Here is a 23,690-nt window from a genome sequence, read left to right as displayed (position 1 = left end):
AAAAAACAAACTAAAGCAGATATGGGGCCTGGTTTGGTTCTAAACACCCTCCCTGTCTGATTGTGCCTTTATCTGCTTCAAACTTTCTTGATTCCCAAATCGTGCGCCCCACCAATAATTAAGTGCTCTTGTACAGTACAACTTCTATTTGTTTTTCCTTCTTCTCAAGAGTTGGGTAGCAAAGTGGATTCGCTTTTTTCCCACTTGCACAGAGGTCCCACAGAAGTTTTGCCTGGGTGTGGCTATTGGTGTATGCAAGCCAAGGAGCACATGGCAAAGATGAAAAGTGAGTCCAGGCAGGGCTGCCACTCTACATATGCCTTGGAACTGTAGCGGTGTTCTTCGTTGATCTCAGAATTGGGTGCAGCAGATCTTGAGGGAACTCAACCGTGGTCCATTCCCTTGGTCCACCAAGACCAGCCAAAGTCCTAGCTAGGAGAACCTTACCTTCTTACAAATGTTATTTGGGAGTGTAATGAATGTCACCTTCTGAATTGGTGAAGGACCAGTTCTGAACAGGTCCGTGTTTAAGAAGCTATCTTCTGCAAAGGTCTGACCCTCAGATGGCAAACATCTCGGCCTCCTTCTCTTTCCAAAATGAGAAGCTACGATCTATGTAGCGGCAAATGTCATCGCTGCTGAATTCTCCAAGCTCTGAAACCAGCTGGATGGAATTCTTCCTACTCTTTAGAGCTGGGACAACAGCTAGCTCCTCTCCAACAGACACGGGCTCTTGGGTGCTACTGAGCAAGGACTGGGAGGATTCCTGGTGGGAGAGAGTAGGGGGAGAACGTAGGGTTTCGGCTGGGACATCCACACTGGGTGTGGTCCCGTGGTCCTTCACCAGGTGGTCTCTGAAGAACCTCTCTTTGAGGTCCTCAAATCCATCCAGCCAATCCCGCTGCCCGGCCTCCACTTCCTCCATCACCACTTTGTGAAAGTGGCGGATGAGGTCCCAGCTGTGGCTGCCCAGGTGGTCAAACATCTCGTAGCAGAGCAGGTGGCGAAACTTGCGTTCCTCCCGGCTCATGTCCATCTCCAGCAGCTGGAAGTAACCGAGCATGAAGAGGTCCAAAGTCAGGCTATTGTACTCCACAGGTGAGCCATCGACGTGCGGCAAAAAATGTTCGGGCCAGTAGAAAATGTCAACGTGGCTCAGGCGGCGGATTTGTCTGGTGGGAACCTGGCTGATGATACTTCTCCAGTGAGTGAGCAGCTTGCCCACCACCTGACGTTGCTTCATGAAGTACAAGAGTTGGTGGTCCTCGCTGGGTTTCGGCTCTGTGGCTGTCAACGCAGACCGGTTGTACGCTTGGCTGTCTTCTTCCAAATCGAGACCTGCCATCTCCGCCATCCTCCTTGGCTGGACTGGCCTGCCCGAATCGGTGAAGGTCCATCTCTTCCAGTGTTCCAGGAAAAGGTAGACAATCCGTTCCTTTCGCAGGTCAATGTAGTCTTGGATGCAGCTCAGGTCCGTCTGCACCGGGAGGCTCCTAGTCATGTGGTCGGGGCTGAACATGGTTTCTGCGAAGGAGTCTCCTTTGGAGAACGGGCTGGGTCCCACCTCGTACAGAAGAGGCGCGTGGGACCGCTGGATGGGGGGTTCCAGACCAACAATGGAGGCCTCCTCGCCTTCCAGGACAGGGAACGTCTCCAGGCCCATGACGTAGTCTTCTTCCAAAATGGGCTCGCGTCCGAGAGTGAACTGGGCCGTTCCCACCGGCAGGGACCGCTTCCTTCTGTACACCCGGTTGGTTGCTTCGCTGATCTGCTGCGCCTGGACGTGGACTTCGTAGTTGGCCTTCAGGTTCTTTACTGACACCCCCACTGCAGGATCTCCTTCTCCACCTCCTCCCGGGTGCAGCTGAAGGACTGAGAACGGGCGATGTGGCTCGGGCCGTCTTTGAACGCAGCGGAGAGGAGCACCTGGGCGCCTTCGCTCTTCTGCGCCAACGCTTCGGAGGTCACCATTTCCGCCAGGCTGGTGGCTTTGCCGCCCAGCGTGGCCAGCAGGATGGACATACTTTTCAAGAGAATGGAGATCTTGTTGCACCAGCCTGGGAGGTCCTCCGCCCGTCCGTGCATGCACTTGGGGTTGACGGTGAAGTGTTCCTTCGCTAAGGCGGCCGAGACAGGCAGCAGCTGTTGGAGCTGCTGCTCCAGTTGTTCCAGTTCAGTCTCGACTTTCTGCACCTTGTGCACGACCTGAAGGTTCTGGATCTGCTTCTCGATACGGAGGAGGTCGTCTTCGGTCATCAGTTCCCCGAAAGGTCCCAAAATGGCGTTGTGAGCATGGGAATACCGCCAGCCTTCCTGGGGGTAGCAATGCCCAGGTCGTAGCTACGCAAGACAAAAAGAAAGCACAACCCAGCGGGCGAGGAGGGTCCCTCAGGACGGGCCACTACACCATCTGCGGTCTGCACCCCATCTTCGCCTTACATGTTACTTCGTGGTGTAATGAGAACGGAGCGGTTGAGTAAAAACTCCCCGTGGCAAGACAAGCCATGGGAGGAAAACTGGAGGGCCGTATCGGGAGAGAAAGACCGATATTTTTCCGCTCGGGCGGACAGGCATGCAAGAGAATTGTGCAAGGACACCGCGGCGTTGACGGCAGGCGCCGCAAGAAGCATCCACACGTTACACCACGAAGCGCTCATGTAAGGCATTTAATTCCTGCAGTATCTGGCAACAAGGAGTCAAAAAGAGCTCTTAGATGCACCGGTCGAATCGGTGATCTGGTGGGGAAAGATTTTTGTAAGTCGCCGAATACCTGTGGCGGACATTTTGACCACAACAACCGCTGTGCAGAGAACCGGTCCTCGCTTGGCCCGTCGTGCAGGTTTAAATGAGCTTCGGAGTTGGTCACACCAGGTCAACGCGCACAGCCATGCAGAGAACATGCTGCAGCCCCACACGGAAAGTAGAGAGAAGTCAGAAGGAAGGACCCCACTTTCTCTAAGTTATTGGCTTGAGAAGGTCTGCAAAAGGCCTTTTGATTGTGAATCTCCATTCACGGCCCCACAGAGCTTGCCAACCTTTGAGAGCACCAAGGACCCCTCAGTCCTCCTCCTCCTCCTCCTCCTCCTCCTCCTCCTCCTCCTCCTCCTCCTCCTCCTCCTCCTCCTCCTCCTCCCTGCAAATCCCAACACTGATGATGTTACCTAATTGGGTCATGAAACATCTGCAAGAAAATTACCAAGCTCAGAGAGTACCAAAACCTCATAGTCCTCCTCCTTTTTCTCTCCTCTTCCTTCTCCACTCTGTATACCTCACTCCCTTCAAACACTGAAGACATTATCTAGTTGGGTCATGAGATGTCTGCAAGAAATCCGCCAAGCTCAGAGAACACCAAGGACCCCTCAGTCCTCCTCCTCCTCCTCCTTTCTGCAAACCCCTCTCCTTTCTAGCACTGATGACGTTCCCTACTTGGGTCAGGAAACGTCTGCAAGGAAACAGCCACGCTCCAAGGACCCCACAGAACCAGCAAGGGACGCCTGCATGCTAGAGGAATCCACAGCCTGGCCATGGAACCAACTGACCGTGACCTCCTGGGCCCCTTCCTGGACCCTCCGCTTGCCTTTTAAGACAAGACCTATTTTTCTTGGGGTCCAGACTGAGGTTTCCACACGCCACAGAAACGGGACCACAGCACCCCATGCTGACCCCATGCCCCGCCCTGCCCCGTGTCCGGCCTCCCATTTACCTTGTGCCTCTTCTCTTCCTCTTCCTGCACCTTCATCTGTAGCTTGCGCAGCATCACCTGTCGCTTCCACTCTGGGATGGGCTTCCCCTGCTCATCGTGGGTGGGGATCAGGGCCTCCAGGTCCCGGTGGCCAGTTGGGCTCCCGAAGGGCGTCATGGAACCGTTGACCTCCAGCTTGGGCGAGCCGGAAGCTCTGAACCCGGAAGCTTCCTCGGGGGTGGAAGGGGGCGTCGGCGTCCCCCCGGGGGAGGAGGAACCTGTCGGGGACTCAACCTGTGGGGAAAACCAAGGCGAAGGTGGGAGGCGTCGCCAAAAGACACGAACCACCCTAGCTTTTATCTTTAAAAGCAGTCCTCGCTTAGTTACTGAAGTTAGGACGGACCTGCCTCTGGGGAACTTATGACATGGGTTGGAAGTTCTGATAGCTGCCCCCATTCCTCTTTGGGTGGTTAACAAAGTGGCTTTCTTTCCTTCTTTCTTTCTTATTTTCTTTCTTTCTTTCCTTCCTTCCTTTTTCTTTTCTTTCTTTCCTTCCTTCCTTCCATTTTTCTTTTTTCTTTCTCTTATTGTCTTTCTTTCTTCTTTCCTTCCTTCCTTTTTCTTTCTTTCTGTCTCTTTCTTTCTTTCCTTCATTCCTTCCTTTCTTTTTCCTTCCTCTTATTTCCTTTCTTTCTTTTTCCTCCTTCCTTCCTTTTTCTTTTTCTTTCTCTTACTGTCTTTCTTTCTTCTTTCCTTCCTTCCTTTTTCTTTCTTTCTGTCTCTTTCTTTCTTTCCTTCATTCCTTCCTCTTTCTTTTTCCTTTCTCTTATTTCCTTTCTTTCTTTTTCTTCCTTCCTTCCTTCCCTTCCTTCCTCTCATTCATTCATTCATTCATTCATACTTTTACATGCCTTATTTTTACAAATAAGGTGGCAAATATAGCTAACACCTTCCTGCCTTAGCCACGGAATCCAGTTTACTTTGGACAGTCACTAAACGAAGGGTTGTAAGTCAGGAATCGTTTGTCCTCCAGGCTCGAGGGAGAGGAATAAAAACTGGATGAAGAAGGAACCATTTTCCAGGGAGAACTTACATTGGTGCCGGCTTGGCCACAGCTGGAGAAGATGGTGGTGAGTCCCTTACTTTGAGGGGTTGGCTTCAAACTCTTCCCGGCTTTGATTTCGGCAAGGAGCTCCGAATTGTCGGCCGCTGGGGACATCATGTTGAAGGATTTGGTGCCTGTGCGGGGCAGGAGGAGAGAGGGAAGCCGTGGTTGGCATCAGGGCACATTGGGAGGACCCGGGCGAAGGGAAAAACGGAAGACAAACTGCAGAAAATCGGCCGCGCAATTCAAACTATTGTTTTCACTGCTTTCGAGTGTTTTGAAAGATTTCAATTGCAATGTTTGCTTCTGAATGGTGCGTTGCCCCGAGTCGTTTGCCGAGATGGGCAGGGATAGCAATCAAATAAATAAAAATAGAATGAAATCATATCATATAATAAATAAAATCAAATGTAAAATAAATAATGAATATAATAGAAAATTAGAAGAGAAGAGAATAGAATATAGAATAAATGAAGAATAGAATAGAACAGAATGGAATGGAATGGAATAGAATAAAATAGAATAGAATAGAATAGAATAGCAGAGTTGGAAGGGACCTTGGAGGTCTTCTAGTCCAACTCCCTGCCTAGGCAGGAAACCTTACACCACTTCGGCTTTTCAGCAGCTGGGTTGGTTGTCCCAAGGACCACAGATATATTTTCCTAAAACAATAACGCAGAATTTAAAAGTAAGGCATGGCCAGTCCAGCTGGGAAGCAATGCAAACTGTTTTGCTTGGCACCTATGCAAATCAGAAACCTTGGTCTACATTGGGCCGATTCAGGACCTGCTGGGAAGTTGGAAAAATCATCTGTCGGGGATGCAAAATTCAAAAGAGAGTTCCCAAGAATTCAATTTCCATTTTGCAGCTAGACTTTGGGTCAGTCAATGGTACATTGTTTCCTGCCTGTGCAAGGGGGTTAGACTAGAAGACCTCCAAGGTCCTTGCCAACTCTATTCTGTTCTGTTCTAATGTCCATTCTATTCTATTCTCTTTTCTCTTCTCTTTTCTCTTCTCTTCTGTACTAAGAGACTGGGAGAAAGGAAAGAAGGAAAATGAGAGAGGGAGAGAGAAAGAAAGTAAACGAGAAACAAGAAAGAAGGAAAGAAAGGAAAGAAAGGAAGGAAGGAAGGAAAATAAATGAGAAAGGGAGAGAGAAAGTAAATGAGAAACAAGAAAGAAGGAAAGAAAGAAAGAGAAAAAAAGAAAAAGAAAGAAAGATATTTTCATGTGAGTTTTTTACCTCAAATACAAAGTAATTTTTCTGGTTTGGCCAACAGGCTGGGTTTTTTGGCTTTTTTTCCCTCTGATTTTTGCTTGGCCAAAAAGAGAAAAGGGGGGCGGGGAACCCCAGAAAAATGACTCAGCCAGTCTAGAAAAACCGCAGCCATTTTCTCAGCTTTCTGTTCCTGGAAACCTCCTGCCCCCAAATCGAATGACAGAAAACAAAACCGCCCGCCCTAAACATGAACCTCCAGAAAACACAAAAACTGAGCCTCTTTCTTAGGAGCAGTCTACCTGACAGGCCGAAAGACTTTGGGGCAGCATTTGACCCAAGGATGCTTGCAATGGTCGTAAGGGTGAGGACAGGTCGTAAGTCCCATTTTTTTTTTCAGTGGCTGGCGTAACTTTTGAACTTTGTCACCCAATGAAAAAGTTGCGGGTTGAGGACTTTTGGTGGCTGAATTTGCACCCAGACCTCTTAAGATAGCAGGACGGAATGCAAAGGTCGGGGTGGGTGGGTGGGGGTGGTTTTGCAAGACTTACTTCCGGTGGAGGAGGAAGACCTTCGCTGGCCAGTTGAGGGGGGTGTGTGCTCCGCAGGCAGGGGGGGGAGGGGGTGGTGGGGAGCAGCCCCCCTCGGGGAGGGGGGGAGCGGGGGGAGGGGCCTCTCCGGTGGGCGTCTTCTCCGCCGCGCTTCCGTTGTGCACTTTCTCGCTGGAGAGAAGCGAAGCCTGGGAGGGCCAAGTGGGGGGGCATGAAAACAAAAGATCAGCATCTGAAAAGGAGCCCCCCCACCCAATATATATATATAAACTAGGGAGGGTCCCTCCTGAGGTGCTTCCCACCCGCCTTTTTCATTCTCAGGGCTCAGCTGCCTCTTATCTGACCAACGTCTAGTCTGCGTCTCTTCCTCCTGTCTCCCAAGGTCCTTCCCACACACCACGACCATATTTCTGCCCCCTCCTGTTTACCGCCAAAGAAACTAGGGAGGGTCCCTCCTGAGACGCTTCCACACCCCTATTCTAAGGGTTCAGCTGCCTCTTATCTGATTATTGCCTAGTCTGTGTCTCTTCCTCCTCTCTCCCAAGGCCATTCCCACAGACACACTGCAATATTTCTGCCCCTCCTCTTTACAGCCCAAGAAACTAGGGAGGGTCCCTCCTCCTTTTCCTCCTCCGATGCCTCTTATCGCCTGACCGTGGCCTAGATTGCAGCTTCCCCAGATTGGAGAAAAACTCAAGTGGAGATCTGGGATCCACTCCGGTTCTGCAGATTCTCCCAGGGGCCCTCTGTCCATGGTTCTAACTGGATCCCCCCCACCCCAAAAAAAATCTGGATTCTCACCTCCTCGCTGTGGGCCATCCTGGACGTCCTCTTGTTCTGCTCTCCGCCGCCGCTATCCAGGCGTTTGTAATAATCCCCCGTGCTCGGCTGTTTGCTGAATCTTTTGGATCTCCTGCTGGGATCTGTCCTTTGCAGCTGTTGGCAGGTGAGCTAAAATAATAATAATAATAATCACCTTTGTTAAGTTGGATCCCGGATGCCGGGAGGGAAACCAACCTTGGCAGTTGGCAAGATTTGCTTCAAATGACATTTTTTTGGGACACATTTTACATTTTCCTTCCTTCTTTCCTCCCCACCAAAATCCTCCAGGGGGATTCTGGGAGTTGAAGTCCACCTGTCTCCACGTTGCCGTGTTGTTTGAGAAACATGGGTGCAAAGCTATTTCCAGGCAGTCCTCGACCTAACGACCAACCGCCGAGCCCAAAATTTCCATTGCTAAACGAGACAGTTGTTAAGAGAGCTTTGCTCCATTTTGTGACCCTTTTTGGGCCCGGTTGTTAAGTGAATTGTGCCATTGTTAAGTCAATGGGCTCCTCCATTTGCATGCAAAGCATGAAAAGTAGATCATTTATTTATTTATTTTTAAAACCTGTTTTTCAAAAACCCCAAAGTTCCATTTTTCCAGAACAAGGGGAAGGCTCCTCAACCGATAAACCCATTTTATAATGTCCTTTATTTGTGAATTATTTTTGCACTCAAACCCTTCCATTTTCACCGCCATGCACATCAACCCTGCCAGATCCACCGCAAAAATGTTTCTCTCTCTCGTTCTAATCCCAAACCAAGCTCTAAAAAAAAAGTGCATGTATGTATGTATGTATTTTTCCTGGCTTGCTTCAGCTCTGTTTTCAAAAGTTTGCATCTCTTTTGCATCCCCGATCCTTCTCTTCTCACCTGGCCGAGCCAGAAAGAATATATATATATATTTCTTAAAATAATAATAATAATAATTCTGCTTTTGCAGGTTTTCTTACCTGGGAAAGGAGAGCGACGTGCCCCTCTGGGTTTCTCTTCCAGCTGCCTTGAAAGCCGCAAGACACCTGACACCTGCGGCACACCTGAGACAGGTGAGCCGGCCTCTCAGGTTACAGGGACCTTCGAGTCCATTAGCAACACCCTTCACTGCCCCCCCCTCATGACATCACCTGGGCAGGAGGACCAAAGGCAGCCCAGTGGGATATCTAGCACGCACCTGTCCATCTGTCGGTCGGTCCGTTGGTCTCTGCCAAGCCGTGGGAAAATCCCAAAGGATTTTCGCAGGAGGGGAATTCTGGATTTCCCACCCTCCCCACCCACCTCCCAAAGAAATCTGGGTTCGGATCCTGGGCGAAACTGGCTTGCACACCGGAGCAAAGTCCAGTTTCCCCACTCTGGCGTCGCGACGGCGAGAGCGTCGCGTGAGAAAAGTCAAAATGCAAAGTCCGTGCCAAACTCCATTTATCCCTGGCGGAAAATAGGATGAAAGTTGAACAGGTGGCGAACAGCGTTGGACAGCCAGACCGAGGCAAGGCCGATTTCTTTAAAAAATTTTTTAAAAAAGCAAGGATTTTCCTAGTTTAACACAATCAGAAAGTTGGAAAGGAACCTCCGAGGTCATCTAGACCAACCCGCTGGAGACCCCCCCTCCCATACCGTTCTGCAACATGGCTGTCCGGTCTGTTCTCAAAAACCTCCAGCAATGGAGCATTCACAACTTCCGAAGGAAACCACCGATTAATCTGATCTGGCATTACAGAATCACAAGGTTGGAAGGGACCTTGGAGGTCATTTAGTCCAACCCGCTGCTGAAGCAAGAGATCCATTCCAGACCAATGCTCTTTGCTTTTGTGGAACTCGGAGCTGTCCAACCTCAAGGCGGGACACCTCAAACGACATACAATTGTCTGTTTAGTGACGGCTTAGTAATCCACAGCACTGAAAACAGGGAGTTACAGCCGTTTTCCACACTTATGACCGTTCCAGGTCCAAAATTTAGACCCTTGGCCACTGACCCATACTTATGATGGCCGCGGCGTCTCGGGTGGATCACGTGGTCCCCTTTTTGCAAGGTCAACAGGGAATTCCGATTCACTCAACGACGCCAACGTGGAAGACTCCCTTCACAAGGTTCTCGCTTAGCAACAGAAATGCCGGGCTCAGTTTTGGTCGTAAGCCGAGGACGTGTTTCTCAAACATGGCCGCTTGAAAACAAGGGGGGGGGAAACCTCCTCCAAGTCCCAGAATCCCCCTCCCCGGGGCCTCTAAGCCCCTCCCACTCCACCGCTTACCTCCTGTTTGAGGCTTTCGCTGTTGACGTGTCGAAGGTTGTTTTTGGCTTGGACGTAAATCTCGGCGGTGTGCGGCATTTCGGGGCTCGGGGCCGGGTAGCCCGGGGGGGGGGGAGGCCCTTGGGGCGGGAGGGGGAGAAGGCGCCGGGAAACTGGGGGTGGGGGCGGAGAGGTTTGGCCCCCGGCTTTGCGGGGCCCGGGCCAGCTCTGGATTTAGCATGTCCATGTAGGTCTGCATATCGGTGAGCGCCGTTTTGGGGACCCCTGGAACGAAAATGGGGGGGGGAATAAAATTGATATCCAACCGGTAGAGCAGCTTAGCAAACGAACTGTTCCGGTTGGATGGCGGCCTGTTGCTTCGAAGGCTGTTTTGGCCAGTTGCAAAAGCCCCTATTGGCTTCTTTGGGGAAACCCCACCACCTTTTGTTAAAAAAATAATAATAATAACCATGCCTTTTTTTTCTCACCCGAGACCTGGTTCCTACAAGGCACTCTGCACATGCTCGTGGGAGCTCTTGCTATAAAACAAGCAGAGGTGATTTCCCAGAATGAAGCCGGTTGCTTTTCAATGGAATGAAGGCAGCTCTAAAGAAGTGCCGGGACAAGGACTCAGGAAACCCCGCCAACTTTTTCCCAACTGGGTGCCCTAGCTGGACTACAACACCCCTCGTTCCCAGCCTGCACTGGTAGAGCGTCGGGGGTGCCGGGGAAGCTTCAGAGGCATGGAGAAAGGATGATAGGCCAAACCGTTCCTTAAAAAGCAAGGTTTGCTCTTCCCGCGTCTTGTTAAGGGCGGAAGAAACTTTGCAAAACTGATGGGAAAGGGCACCACCCAGAGATTTACGCCACGATGAGAATCGTCTTTGCGTATTATCCGGACGCGACATTGGTCATGCCGGCCGCCGGATCTTGACAGCTGAGCATCGAAGGGTTTGGCTTACGCGGCTCTGCGTAGTTCTGCTTCTCCCCCGTGCTGGATTGACTCGAGTGCGAGGAATCGTAGTTGGAGAAGATGCTGCTCGGGGACCCCGTTTCCAAGTGGGTCTGGGGGGCCGAGACGGTGGTGTGGGGCGAGGACAGGCCGGAATCCGGCTGCTTGAGTTCCGTGTCGGCCGAGGGGTCTCGGGACAACACCCGGTGTTCCACACTCTGTGGGGGAAACGAAGGGTTAAGGAAGTGGGAGGTGGCTTCACTCGAACCCAGAACCTCATGGTTAAACTCATCCTGGACTTTCTGCCCCTCCCTCCTCCCCAATTTTTTGGGAGAGTCAGGCCAGAGAAAGAGTTTGAGCAGGGAATTTGAGATCCCCGAAGAGAAGGACAGTTTTTGTCGGACGGGAACTCTGAAGGGGTTGGGGTTGGGCTAGATGACCTCCCAGATCCCTTCTGTTCCTAAGATTGTGTGTTTTGGACTGGGTTCTTTGCATTGAGCAGGGGGTTGGAGTAGATGACCTCCTGGATCCCTTCCCTTCTAAGATTCTCTGCTTTGGTCTGTGGGTCTTCACTGGGTTCCCTCCTTCCCTTTTTTCCTTCCTTCCTTCCCCCTCCCTCCCTTCCCTTCCTTCCTCCCTCCCTCCCTCCCTCCCTCCCTCGCTCCAACCTTCTGTCTGCCATGTATCTTTTCAACCTCAAAATCATAAAACCACCGAGCCGGAAGGGCCCCCAGAGGTCTTCTAGTCCAACCCCCTGCTCAAGCTAGACCATTTCAGACAAACGGTGGTCCAGCTTCTTCTTAAAAACCTCCAGGGATGCAGCACCCACAACCTCTGGAGGCAAACCTGATTCCCTCCCGGATTTAAAGCAAGGACAGGACAGATGCCCATGAAATTGACACCTGCTCCTCCCCCCACCCCAAGTCATGCCTGCAGATCGCACCCACTTAAAGGGCACCCCCACCCAGGGGCCCCTCTTACGTTTGCCCATGAGGCCGGTGGGGGGAAGGGGCTTCTCTCCTTCCGTCGCAGCCCAAAGCTCAATCAACATCCAGCGTAAAATAACAGGCGTATTTCGCTCCCCGGGGGTTGCTCGACATCACAGCCAGCCCTGGCAGGATTTACACCCGGTGCCCAGGGTAACCAGCAGCTGGTAAATTCCCCCTGGCATTGGGGAGCTTTCAAAAAGCAAAATTCCTCCCCCCCCCGAAACAAACGGGCCGGAAATAATGTGAAAACGGGTGGGTGGGTGCTGATTGCAAACACACACACACCCCGTGCAAAAATTAAAATTAAATCAAATAAGAGAAGGACATTTTCATCGCTTGGGTTTTTAGGCGAGTCAGGATCGATGCCCTTGGTTTGCAAAGCATCATTTAGTGGTTGCAGGGAAGGAAGCCACAGCCGTGGCACGTACCACGAGGTCCTCGTAAGTGACCAGGGCATCGGTGGCCTTGTTCCAGCTTCTGTGGAAGATCGGTGTTTTTTTAAAATTCTGGCGATAGTTATTTTTCTGGAGTTGTTTTAATGCAACAGGAGAGGCGAGGAGGAATGAGACGGAGGGGGGAAAAAATAAAATAACAGGAGAAACGGAAAACAAATGGGAATGAAAAAAATATGAAATAACCCACAGGTTAAAAAAAAAGAAAAGGAGAGAGAAATAAAAATACAACAGCGATGAGAAACGGGAGGGAAGGGAAAAGCAGAGGAAAAAGAGAGAGAAGGGAAAAATAATGAATAAGAGGAGAAAGTAAATCAACAAAGGAGACAGGACAAACAGGGAAAAGGACAAACAGGAGGAGGAAAAAAGAATAAGGGCAGAACAGAAATAGAAAAGAAAGAAGAGTGGGAAGAAGAAAGGAAAGGAAGAGTAAGGAAGAAATGGAGGAGGGAGGGAAATGTTAACAATCGGTGCCGAAACAGAAAACTCATAAAAATAAATACAAGAACAAAAAGATTAAAAGGCAATGCAACAAAACTGAAAATTAAATGGAAAACAGAGAAAAAATACAATAATGTAAATAGCATCTATCTATCTATCTATCTATCTATCTATCTATCTATCTATCTATCTATTATCTATCTATTATCTCTATCTATCATCTATCTATCTATCTATCTATCTAGACAATAGATGATAGATAAATAGACATGATAGATGATTGATAGAAAGATAAATCATAGAGATAGATAATAGATGATAAATAAATATAGAGATGATAGATAAGATAGAAAGATAGATTGATTGATTTGCTGGATTCACTTAATGACCATGGCAAAACAAGGTTATAAAATCAAGGGGGCCTCACTTAAAAGACTGGAATGCTTAATTTTTTTTTGCCCCGATTATGGTTGTAAGACGAGGACTAAGAGCAGTGGCTCAAATCAGGGCATTGACGGATGAAAGGATAAATCCGAGGCAAGGTTGAACACCACTAGATGCCCTTTAGAAGCCCCGATATTCATCCCAAGCCCCTTTCCACCCCCTCCCCCCTGTGGGTAAGACTAAGCCACCCTCCCCGCCACGTCTCTGCACCATGTTTTCCACCGTCCGCAGGTACTTGGCGCACTGCGAGTGGCCGTTGTAGTCGGCAAGGTCCGCGGCAGTGTTGCCCTCCTGGTCGCGCAGGCTGAGGTCCACGCCGTTAACCACGAGGATCTGACAGCACTGGGGTGGGGGGTAGAGAGAGAAGAGGACATGGGTGTGCAGAAGGGGGAAGCTCGGGGGTTGGGCTAGATGACCTCTGAAGGGGGATCCCTTCCAACCTTTCCCTAGTTCTCCCACTCCGAAGGCCCAGCCAAGCAACTCGCGAGGGTCCCGCATCCCCTGTGCTGAAACGAACCGGGAACTTCCTTCCCTCCGATTCTTCCTCCCTCGCGAGGGAAAGGGCATCAAGAGGCGATCCCTCTCTCTGCCAGCTCACCTCCAGCTCCCCGTTCTCCGCCGCGTCGTGCAAGGGGGTTCCCCCCCACTGGTCCACCACAATCTCCCCGCCGTGTAAGAGCAGCCAGCTCAGGACTTTGGCGTGGCCCCGACTGGCCGCGAAATGCATCGGCGTGGCCCCGTCCTCGTCTTGCTCCGACAGGTGGGCATTGGTGAAACTCATCTGCGTAGCCAGCAGGATAAATGTAAAATAATTAAATAATAATCAATTAATCAAGAACTGGAGTCTCAGTGATGGGTCTCAGAGTCGGCTGCAACCAGGCAACGCCAACAGGGTCACTCCTAATAAATCCAACTTTAAACTCTGAAAGATGCATCTAGAGATTCATGATCTGAATGGGGGTGGATGCCGGAACCCCGACAACACACACACACACACACACACACGATGTCCGTCCCCCCCCTCCTTGCTCACCAGCCACACAATGACGGTGTTGTGGCCCATCTGGGCTGCGGCATGGAGGGGCGTCATGCCGTCGTTGGCGCGTAGGTGTGGGTCAGCCCCACACTCCTTGACCAAGTACTGGATGATCTCCAGGTGGCCCTCTTGGCAGGCTAAATACAGGGGGGTGGCACCGTTCTTGGTTTGGGCATTGACCGAACTGCAAAGAGAAAAAAAAAAGAAATAGAAAAAAAAAATCAGATTTTTTTCCAGGATCAAACCGTGAAGGTGCTGGGTGGCGGGTTGGATTAGATGACCTACAAGGTCCCCTTTCCAACTCGAACCTGTTGAAATCTGTTGAATAAGTTCCATTTTGGCGGGCAAAGCGATTGAATCAACCACGGGGCGGGGGGGATCCTCGACCTACAACCAGCATTTCTGTCCCTAAGCGAGGCATATTTTTAAAGAAGTGACATGTTGCCCCATTTAAAGACCCTTTTTTGCCACCGTTGTTAAGGGAATCACGGGGCTCGGATGCCCTCTGCCTCCGGAAACGCCCCATGAAAAGCCTGTTTAATATTTCAAAAAGGCAACCTAAGAAAAACTCAGCCGGGCTTTTTAATAATTGATTGGCATCTCTTGGATCTCTTTCCATCTGCTCCTAAATGTTGAGTTGTCCTTGTTGTTGTTGTTGTTGTTGTTGTTTTTTCTCTTGCCTGCAACACACAAACACCGGACAAACAGTCGCGTTGCGTGTGTCCCAAAACCAGTGCAAATTCTCCTCTGTTAACTTCAGCCTCTCCAACGGAATAAATGATATTTATTCCAGCTGTTAATTAGAGACAGGGAAGGGCTTTCATTAGGGTGAATGGGCCCTTGAGGTTGTGGTTGTGATAGATACAGTAGAAAGATATAGATAGATAGATAGATAGATAGATAGATAGATAGATAGATAGATAGATAGATAGATAGATAGATGATAGATAGATAGATAGATAGATAGATAGATAGATGAGAGAGTAGATAGATAGATAGATAGATAGATAGATAGATAGTTCGATAGATAGATAGAAGAGAGAGAGAGAGAGAGAGAGAGAGAGAGAGAGAGAGAGAGAGAGAGAAGAAAGAGAAAGAAAGAAAGAAAGAAAGAAAGAAAGAAAGAAAGAAAGAAAGAAAGAAAGAAAGAAAGAAAGAAAGAAAGAAAGAACCGGTTCATTACTGGCTGCCTTTAAAGAAGACGCTGGACCATAATTTGTCCAGAATTGAATGGTATATACAGGGTTTCCTGCTCGGTCAAAGAACGGGAGCCAAAACTCACTTAGGACCCGTCTCGTTTACTGACAGGAAGTTTGGGGCGCAACTCGTGGTCGTAACTCGAGGGCGGCTTGGAGAAGGCCGAGCTTCTCCCAGGCGCTTCCTATCCTTCACTGCCCTGGACAGAGGGGTGGGTGTTCCAGGATTGGGGGGGAAGAGACCCCCCCGGAAGCTGCAAAGGCAGCGATAATGGCTATCTGTGCTGCCTGGCGTCGCTTGGCGAGGCGGGCATCATCGTAAATCAGATCCCTCCAGGCAGCTGCTATTGTGCCAGGCTGCAGATTAGCTATAGGGACACAAAAAGAGGACACAGCGATAAAAAAGCAGGCAGGGACAATGGAACACCTGGTGGTCTCTTTCCTCCCTTGGCCCCCCCCTCGATTCTGCCTGCCCCCCCCCCTCCCTGGAAGATTTTGAGCCAAAAAACCCACAAAAGATTATTTTTAAGGTGTAAAGGATGTGGTTACCAGGCCGGCCGGAAGGCAGAAAATGTGGTCAAAGGATGTTGAGAGTTGGAAAGGGCGCCTGGGAGGTCATTTAGTCTGACCCCGAAACCCAGGCATGTTTCCAGTGAGAGCCCAGTATGGCATGAGGTTTAGGAAGGGGTCTCTCGAAGAGCATCCAGTCCAGCCGCCTAAATGCTTGACGTATGAAGTGAAATCCCTGAGTTCTGCAATGCAGGTGGTCCTTGACTTATGACCGCCGCTGAGCGCCACATTTCTGAGGCTAAGGGAGGTAGTTTTGCACCCCTCCCCAATTTCACTACCTTTTGGCCCTGGTCGTTATCACCAAAGGGACGTAACTCCGGGATGCTGCAACCGTCATAAGACCATGCCAGTTACCTCTGGATTTTGAATCAGGGACCGCAAGGAGTGCTGCGACGGTCGTAAGTGTGAAAAGTGGTCCTATATTCAAGTCATCTAACTCAACCAATGGTCCTAACTCATCAAGGAGAGAAGCAACCTGAAATTAAGGAGGAATTTTACACAATATTACACAATACATTAAATTCGTAGAATAAGCCAAGATGCGAAGGCGGTTTGTGTTTGCTAAACCTCCCTTGTATAAGCCACCATCCATGTTTCTTGGCAGCCTGGGAGGGATCCGGTTGCACTAACCAGTAACCGAGTCCGGGATCAAGCTGTCGTTTGTGTGGGGGGTGGGGGGGGGTGGAAGTCCGCTGAAAGATCGTTCTTGCCTGGCTGTAAATCATTCATGTCGTAAGGAAGGAAGGCAAAAACGTTCGAGGAACAGACTCCCCGTTGGTTTACGGTGGCAGAAAAAGGGAAAAAAATCCAATTAAGAGCATAAAATAGACAAAGAAGGGTTGCAGGAATCAGTTAGGTCTCATTAACAGATTGACCGATGAGTTGGAAGGGACCTTAGAGGTCATCCAGTCCAACCCGCCCTGCCCTACACCATTTCTGACAAATGGCATATTATATATACATGTTCTCGTATAATTGTCTGTCTGTCTGTCTGTCTGTCTCTCTGTCTGTCTTAAATAGTATTTATTTGAGGTCCGAACGAAGATGGGACCAGCCAACCCGCGTCACCTGAATCTCTCTATCCTAAACTACCAAACCAGACAGTGTGACCTGCGGCAGAATGGCGTGCCGATACACTGGCTAATCCTATCAAGGTCTTACAAATTCTTGCCGGATTTTGAACGGACGTAATCCTCAGATCTCCTGCGAGGAAAAGGGAGAGAAGCGAAGGATTGCCGATATTTGGAAGCAAAAGGGAGGGAAGCTGCATAACGTCCCTTAGAAACCTTGCCATGAATTTTAAAGACTTGTGGGGTCGATGCAGGAAGTCCTCGACTTAAGGCCACTTGTTCTTTAAAAATTGGCTTAGGTCCTCGTAGTTACGACTGTTGCAGGGAACCGGTGTGTATTTACAATGGTTGCAACGTCCTGGGATCAGGTGATCCAAATTTGCGACCTTTTCAGAAGCAATGGGGAAGCTAGATTCATTTAACGACAGCAAGGTTCACTTAACAACGGAAGCAATTCCCTTAACCGTCACGGCAAAAGACACCCTGTGCTTTACTTTCTTTTTGGTTTTAAGTTGGTTTTGGGCTGGCAGGAAGAACGTATCTTGCAGGTTTTTTAATTACCCTTCCGAGCCGCCTTCGCTCCGAGGGCTATTTGTGGCTGAACCATGTTGGCTCCCCGTGGAAAATGAGATTAAAAAGCCTCTAATCTGTCCCATACTGTGCGGCGCAGTTCAAAAGGATCCCGCTGACCTATTTTCACAGCCGGAGTGATTTTATATTAGCTCTTTGGCCGGAGTTCAATTCTAAGTAAGGTATTCAGCCGAGGCTGGGTGGGCTTTGGCTGGAAAAGCTATGGTGGTGATCTTTTTTCCAGGGCAGGGGTGGGGTGGGGGTTGGGATAGATGACCTCTCAGGTCCCTTCCACCTCTGGCATTACGCTTCGAGGGTGGATTGAACTGGATTTTTAAAAAGGTCTGGTTTGCAAAGGAATTCTCCCTCTTTTCATTCATATATATATATATTTATATTATTTATATTTATATTTATATTTATATTTATATTTATATTATTTATATTTATATTTATATTTATATTTATATTTATATTATGTGTGTGTGTGTGTGTGTGTCTGTCTGTCTGTCTGTCTGTCTGTCTATCTCTGTGTGTGTATGAATATATAATGGAAGCAGACAAGGAGGGAGGAGGGAGGAAAGGAAGGAGGGAGGAAGGGAGGAAAGGAGAGGATGAAAAAAAGAAAAAGAGGGAGGGGTAAGAAAGAGAAGGAAGGAAGGAAAGAGGAGAGAGGAATGGATGAGAAAGTAAAGGGAAGAAGGAGAGAAGAATGAAGGAAAGAGGGATGGATGACAAACCAAGAGAAGGAAAGAAAAGAGGTAAAGAAAGGAAAAGAAAGGAAAGAGGGATGGATGGATGAGAAAAGGGAAGGAAAAGGAAGGAAGGAAATAGAGAGAGGAAAGAAGGAAAGAGGGATGGATGAGAAAAGGGAAGGAGGGAAGGAAGTTGTGTGTCTCTCAAGCCACCCACATGACAGCTTACACACCCACCCAACGTGGCCAGAGAGCAACAGCACACACCTCCACCCTTCTCAGGAAAACGGGGGCTCAGATTTCTCCCTCTCCTCCCTCAATCTCCCCTCCCTGACTGTCCTCCCCTCCTCCCCCCTCCCTTCCCTGCCCACCCAAATTTTGGCTGTCCTCCCCATCTGAGGAGCCTCCCCCCACCCCCGCCTGGCACACAATCCCTTTACATAACACCCGCAGACACAAAGGCCACTGTGTTATCAGCCTTTTGCAAAGCCCCATGGGCTACATTTCCATTGGGACTCCGAAGCCCACGCGCCCCTCCCTCCCTCCCTCCCTCCCTCCCCCCTGCCCATAAAGCTGTCAGAGATGCAGAAAACAAGCTGAACTAATAGGGAGACAAACCAGGATGCGAGCAAAACCAGGATTGTGCCCGAGGCGCTTGGGACATCCTTTGCACAGCTGCGGCGGGAATGCCAAGGGACCTCGCATTCTGCCTTGGGGGACACTGAGGCACGGGGCCGGTCCTTGAGGCTGGGTGTAACCTCCCTTGACCAGCGATTAACATGGTTTGCAGAGCAACCGACCTGACCTAACTTACATGATGGTTAGCCTTAACTCTCTTTCGCCCGGTGAACATGGACGTGATAGCAGAAGTCGTGGCAACATAACACATCACTGAACGCATCAGGTGGGAATACAGAATAGCAGAGTTGGAAGGGACCTGGGAGGTCTTCTAGTCCAACCCCTTCCTCAAGCAGGAGATGCTATCCCACTGCAGAGAAATGGCCGTCCAGTCTTGAAGGACACCAGGGATGCAGCACCCACAACTTCTGGAGGAAAGCTCTTCCTTCCTTCCTTCCTTCCTTCCTTCCTTCCTTCCTTCCTCCTTCCTCTCCCTTTCCTCTCCCTTTCTCTCTCCTCCCTTCCTTCCTCCTTCCTTCCTCCCTTCCTTCCTCCTTTCTTATTCCTTCCTTCCTTCTTTCCTTCCATGGAAGTTACAATGGCCAAGAAAAAAGTGACTTATGACCGTGTTTCACACTTACGACCGTCTCAGTATCCCCATGGTCATGTGATCAAAATTCAGGTGCTTGGCAACCGACTCACATATATGGCGGTTGCAACGTCCCAGAGTCCCCTGATCCCCTTTTGCAACCTTCTGGCAAGCAAATTCGCTTAACGACCAGGGCAAGGAAGGTCATCAAATGAGGCAAAACTCACTTAATGACCGAGCGACTAATTTAAGAACTGCAGTGATTCGCTTAACAGGGGCCCAAAGGAAGGTCGTAAAACAGGGCAAATAAGCCTCGCTTAGGAAAGGAAATTCGGGGTTCCGTGACAGTCGTAACTCGAGGACTGTCTGTCATGCTTCGCTCCGAAACAACTGTTGTTGGAAATACTCCCCACACACACATGCTCCATTCTGCGTCGGGAAAGTGGCGCCAACCTAGCGAGGCGGTCCCTTACCTGGGACAGTGTCCGAGGATGAGATGCAGGGAAGGAAGGTCTCCCTTGGTGGCAGCGTAGTGGACAGGCAGGGCCCCCGTCTCGGTGGGCACCAGGGGGTCGCTGCCCCCGAAGCGCAGGAGCCAGTCGGTGATGTCGTGGTGGCCGAAGCGGGCGGCCAGGTGCAGGACGGTGGCGCCCGAATGATCCGCATCCTGTAAGAACGGAGACGGCGAGGGCGTCACAACTCCGAGGAGGTTTGGCAAAATTTGGGCCACGCACGACAAGGAAAGGAAAGGAAAGGAAAGGAGGAAGGAAGGAGAGAGGGAAGAAGGACAAAGGGATGGATGAGAAAAGGGAAGGAAGGAAGGAGAGAGATAGGATACGGTTGCTGCTCCATCCGTTGGAAGGTCGCATTCACACAACTTGTTAAACCCAGGTTAACCAGAAACGAGTCCCGGGTTTGCAGCAAACAGCTTTACACAATTTTGCAGGTCCTACAAAATGGGACTGGCTGGGTTCTCCCCACCAACTTACACATCAATTACCCAACCTCACTTTAGTTTAGTGTAAAGGGTTGTGTGAATGGAAGCCTTCAAAACAAACTTGTTAGACTCAGGGAAAGGGAGTTTTAGCTAATCCTTTTTCGTTGTTTTCTGCAATTTGGAAGGCAAAGATTCATGGAAGTCAAAGGAAAGCAAAGTAAAAAGTAAAGTAAAGTGAAGTGAAGTGAAGTGAAGTGAACTAAACTAAACTAAACTAAACTAAACTAAACTAAACTAAACTAAACTAAAGTAAAGTAAACTAAACTAAACTAAACTAAACTAAACTAAACTAAACTAAACTAAACTAAAGTAAACTAAACTAAACTAAACTAATTTTTAAAATAAAATTGAGCAAGGAGTTGGATTTGAAGACTTCCAAAGTTCCTTCCAACTGTTCTGTTATTTTTGTTAAAAAATAAAATAAACAAGAAACAAACAAATAAAACTAAAATAATAAAAGGCTGGAAAATTACACAAAAATATGTTAAAAAACCTGAAGGGGTAACTGGATTTCGACACCGCATTAAGAAGCAAAAGATGATTAAAGATGGTTTGCCAAAGAATTGGGCAAATGCAATTCATTTCACCAATTTTGTCCCGTTTCCAACAAGCAACGACTGGCTTGATGAGACGCTCCAAGTTTTTTTTAAAAAAAGTCTTTAAAATGTTCGCTGGCTTAGCTCAGGCAATTCCCACTCTGCACATGCTCAGAGATAGTGTTCAATCTATGAACACACACAGGCCAATAATTTACCTTCTACAATATGCTACATTTTGGAGAGAGAAAAAAATATATATTCTTCATTCTTCTTTCTACTCCGGAGCCAGAAAGTCGAGCTGGTCCCACGTGCTAGTTAAGCCACAAGGTGGGTCAAAGTGTTGTGAGAATATGGGGCCGGGGGTCTCTCCGTGTCTTGGGAACGGGGTGACCCGTGACACGGCTCCTTCCCGCGGCAAACGTCTCAACTGGACCTCCGCCACGCCCCTTGCGATCAGAGTCGGGGTTGAGAGATTGTGTGAATCCAACACGGCGTCGGTTTCTCGCCCACCTTCGGGCAAGCTGGAGGGAGGCCAGAGGGGCTAGTGGGGAAGAAGCTCTACCTGTCCAGGTAGAGACCCCAATTTCCCGCTGTGGGGGACTGAAGCAGACAGTTTGAAGCGCCCGCGCCGCGACCCTCGCCCCCGATCTTGCCTCTTCGCTTCCTCCCCGCCCTCTGTACGTGCTCAGAGGCTAACCTGGACTCGGGCCGGGCAGCCACCTCATGCAAGCCGGGTGGACAGAGTGGGGGGGCAGAAAGAGACCCCCTCGTTTCCCCTCTTGGGGTCTCCAACAATCTGAAGCGCCCGCGCCGCCAACTCCTCGCGATCCTGCCCCGCGCCCCCGCCCGCCCGCCCGCCGGCCCTCTGCCCATGCTCAGGGGCTCACCTGGACGCGGCAGCCGCCGGGCCCGAGCAGCCACTGCAGGCAGGCCAGGTGGCCAGTGGCGGCGGCGTCGTGGGCCGGGGTGGCCCCGTTGCGCGCCCGGCCCTGCGCGCCCAGCGCGGCATCCTCCACCAGGTAGCGCAAGCAGCGCAGTTTCCCGGCGCGGGCGGCGTGGTGCACGGGGAGGCGCCCAGGGGGTCCCGGAGGGCGGCGGGGGCAGCAGAGGACCCCGCGGTCGGCCGGCGGAGGCAGCAGCGCCTTCAGCGCCTCCAGATCGCCCTGGCGAGCCGCTAGAAGGGCGCGCTCCCCGGCCATAGCGCTCGCCTGGCGCCCGGCCGGCTCTGCGGGAGCTTCGGCCGGAGGGAGGGCAAGGGGGGAGGCTCTGGCCCCACCCCCAGAGGGAGGCCCCGCCCTTCCTTGGCCGCAGGAGGGGGCTTCTCCACCCCCGGCCCCTCCCTCCCCCTTTCTGCCTTCTCCGACTACTAGCGCAACCTCCGGGAGCTGTCCTTCAGCACCTGGGTGGCTCCTGGTCTCTGAGCATGGACAGAGTGCACCCCTTTCGGGAGCAGCTGGGCTGAAAAAAGGCTGGTTCCGAGGCTCCGCCTTTTTGGCCCACCTTCCTTGCACGGGGCGGGGGGGTCCTTGCAGGAGGAGGGTGGGGCTGCTTTGGAGGGGAGGAGGAGTGAGGGAAAGGAGACCAAGCGGAGATGCAGGGCAGGATTGAAGGGGGAGATGGAAAGGGATTCCAAGGAGCTGATGCCAGCCCATCTCTAAGGACGCTGGGGAGTTGTGATGCTGTCACCCCCCCAATCTCTTACCAGTCCTAACCACAAAACCCCAATTCTCAAAACTGGACATGAAGCGGAACTTAATCTAACGCAACGTAACTTAATGTAATTATTTAAATTAATGTAATTAATTTTTATTTTATTTTAATTGTATTTATATTATATTTATTTTATACTTTATTTCATTTCATTTCACTTTATTCTTTGATTTTATCTTACTATTAGTAATTTATTAACATTGATTAATTTTAATCTCAGATAATACGAGACTGCCTTAAAACCTTCTCGTAACTTGTCATCTGGGGAATTCTGGGAGTTGAAGTCCACCCTTCTCGAAGTTGCCAAGTTGGAGAAAGTGCTACAAGATCCAGATTGAAATTTCCACTCTTTTGTTTTCCGTTCTTTCTTGGGTGAAGAAAGGAAAGAAATATATTTTTTCTGACCTGCAGAAGATCCCGTCGGGGGATCTGTTAGGGAAAGGTCAATACTCTATTTAGACCACAAGGCGGCGCTAAAGACCATCCATTAAAAGCCGCCGCTCTCAAACGAACTTTGGCTGCTTCCGTTATTTTTGCCATTCAAAAGGTTTTAAGAGACACGCCTCCCCTCCCCTCCCCCCCTCCTTCCAAATTGGGTGGGTGGGCTCCGTTAAGAAACGGGTGTCTCTATAATACAATGGCAATGATGCGTTATAACTGAGGATGATAGAAGGGATTATAATATGAATTAAAATGAGTAAGAATCGATGGTTGCTCTAAAGATCATGCGGATTTGAAATTAAAGTCTAATGAGGATGTAATCATCATATAATATGACATGGAAAGTTGTCTAATGTAATAGGAATGTAAACTTAAATCTAAGGGGAAAAGACTATAGATATTGTGCACAAGAAATATGTACCAACCGACACACTGTATAATTGAAAGAAGGTTTTATTTGTTCTTTTATGTTTGTGTTTGCCTATGTTTGTGGTTAAAAAAAAAGACCGGTCTCTCTGCTCCCCTCTGTGTGTGTGTGTGTGTGTGTGTGTGTGTGTGTGTGTGTGTGCAAAAGTTAGGCAGGACTCAGATAATAAATCCAAAGAGGTCATTAAACATCATCCCTCTTCTTAGGACACCCAAGTTAGAGGCTGCAGCCATCTCTACCAAGACATTTCCAACCACAATCCATAGAGGCTGGATGGGACCTTGGAGGTCTTCTAGTCCAACCCCCCTGCTCAAAGCAGAAGATCATCTCAGACAAAGTGGCTGTCCAGAGAC

General features: G+C 49.8%; 1 protein-coding gene across 1 annotated transcript; it reads right to left on the bottom strand.

Moving 5' to 3' along the window:
- On the bottom strand, positions 1-22,009 carry ESPN (espin). The gene is given in 16 exon segments (XM_087944689.1): positions 1-1,827; positions 1,830-2,340; positions 3,704-3,976; positions 4,776-4,921; positions 6,555-6,627; positions 6,629-6,742; positions 7,356-7,505; positions 9,623-9,746; positions 9,748-9,886; positions 10,564-10,771; positions 11,971-12,066; positions 13,090-13,221; positions 13,478-13,660; positions 13,913-14,099; positions 19,697-19,890; positions 21,647-22,009. Coding segments are annotated over 16 exon segments (4,110 nt in total). The 5' UTR covers positions 21,959-22,009; the 3' UTR covers positions 1-559.
- Between the last annotated feature and the right edge of the window lie 1,681 nt (positions 22,010-23,690).

This window comes from Notechis scutatus, chromosome 16 (genome assembly GCF_049901735.1).
Source record: "Notechis scutatus isolate UNSWTSFEM ecotype Mainland chromosome 16, rNotScu1.2, whole genome shotgun sequence".
Classification (NCBI taxonomy): Eukaryota; Metazoa; Chordata; class Lepidosauria; order Squamata; family Elapidae; genus Notechis; species Notechis scutatus.
This window is presented reverse-complemented; position numbering and strand designations above follow the sequence as displayed.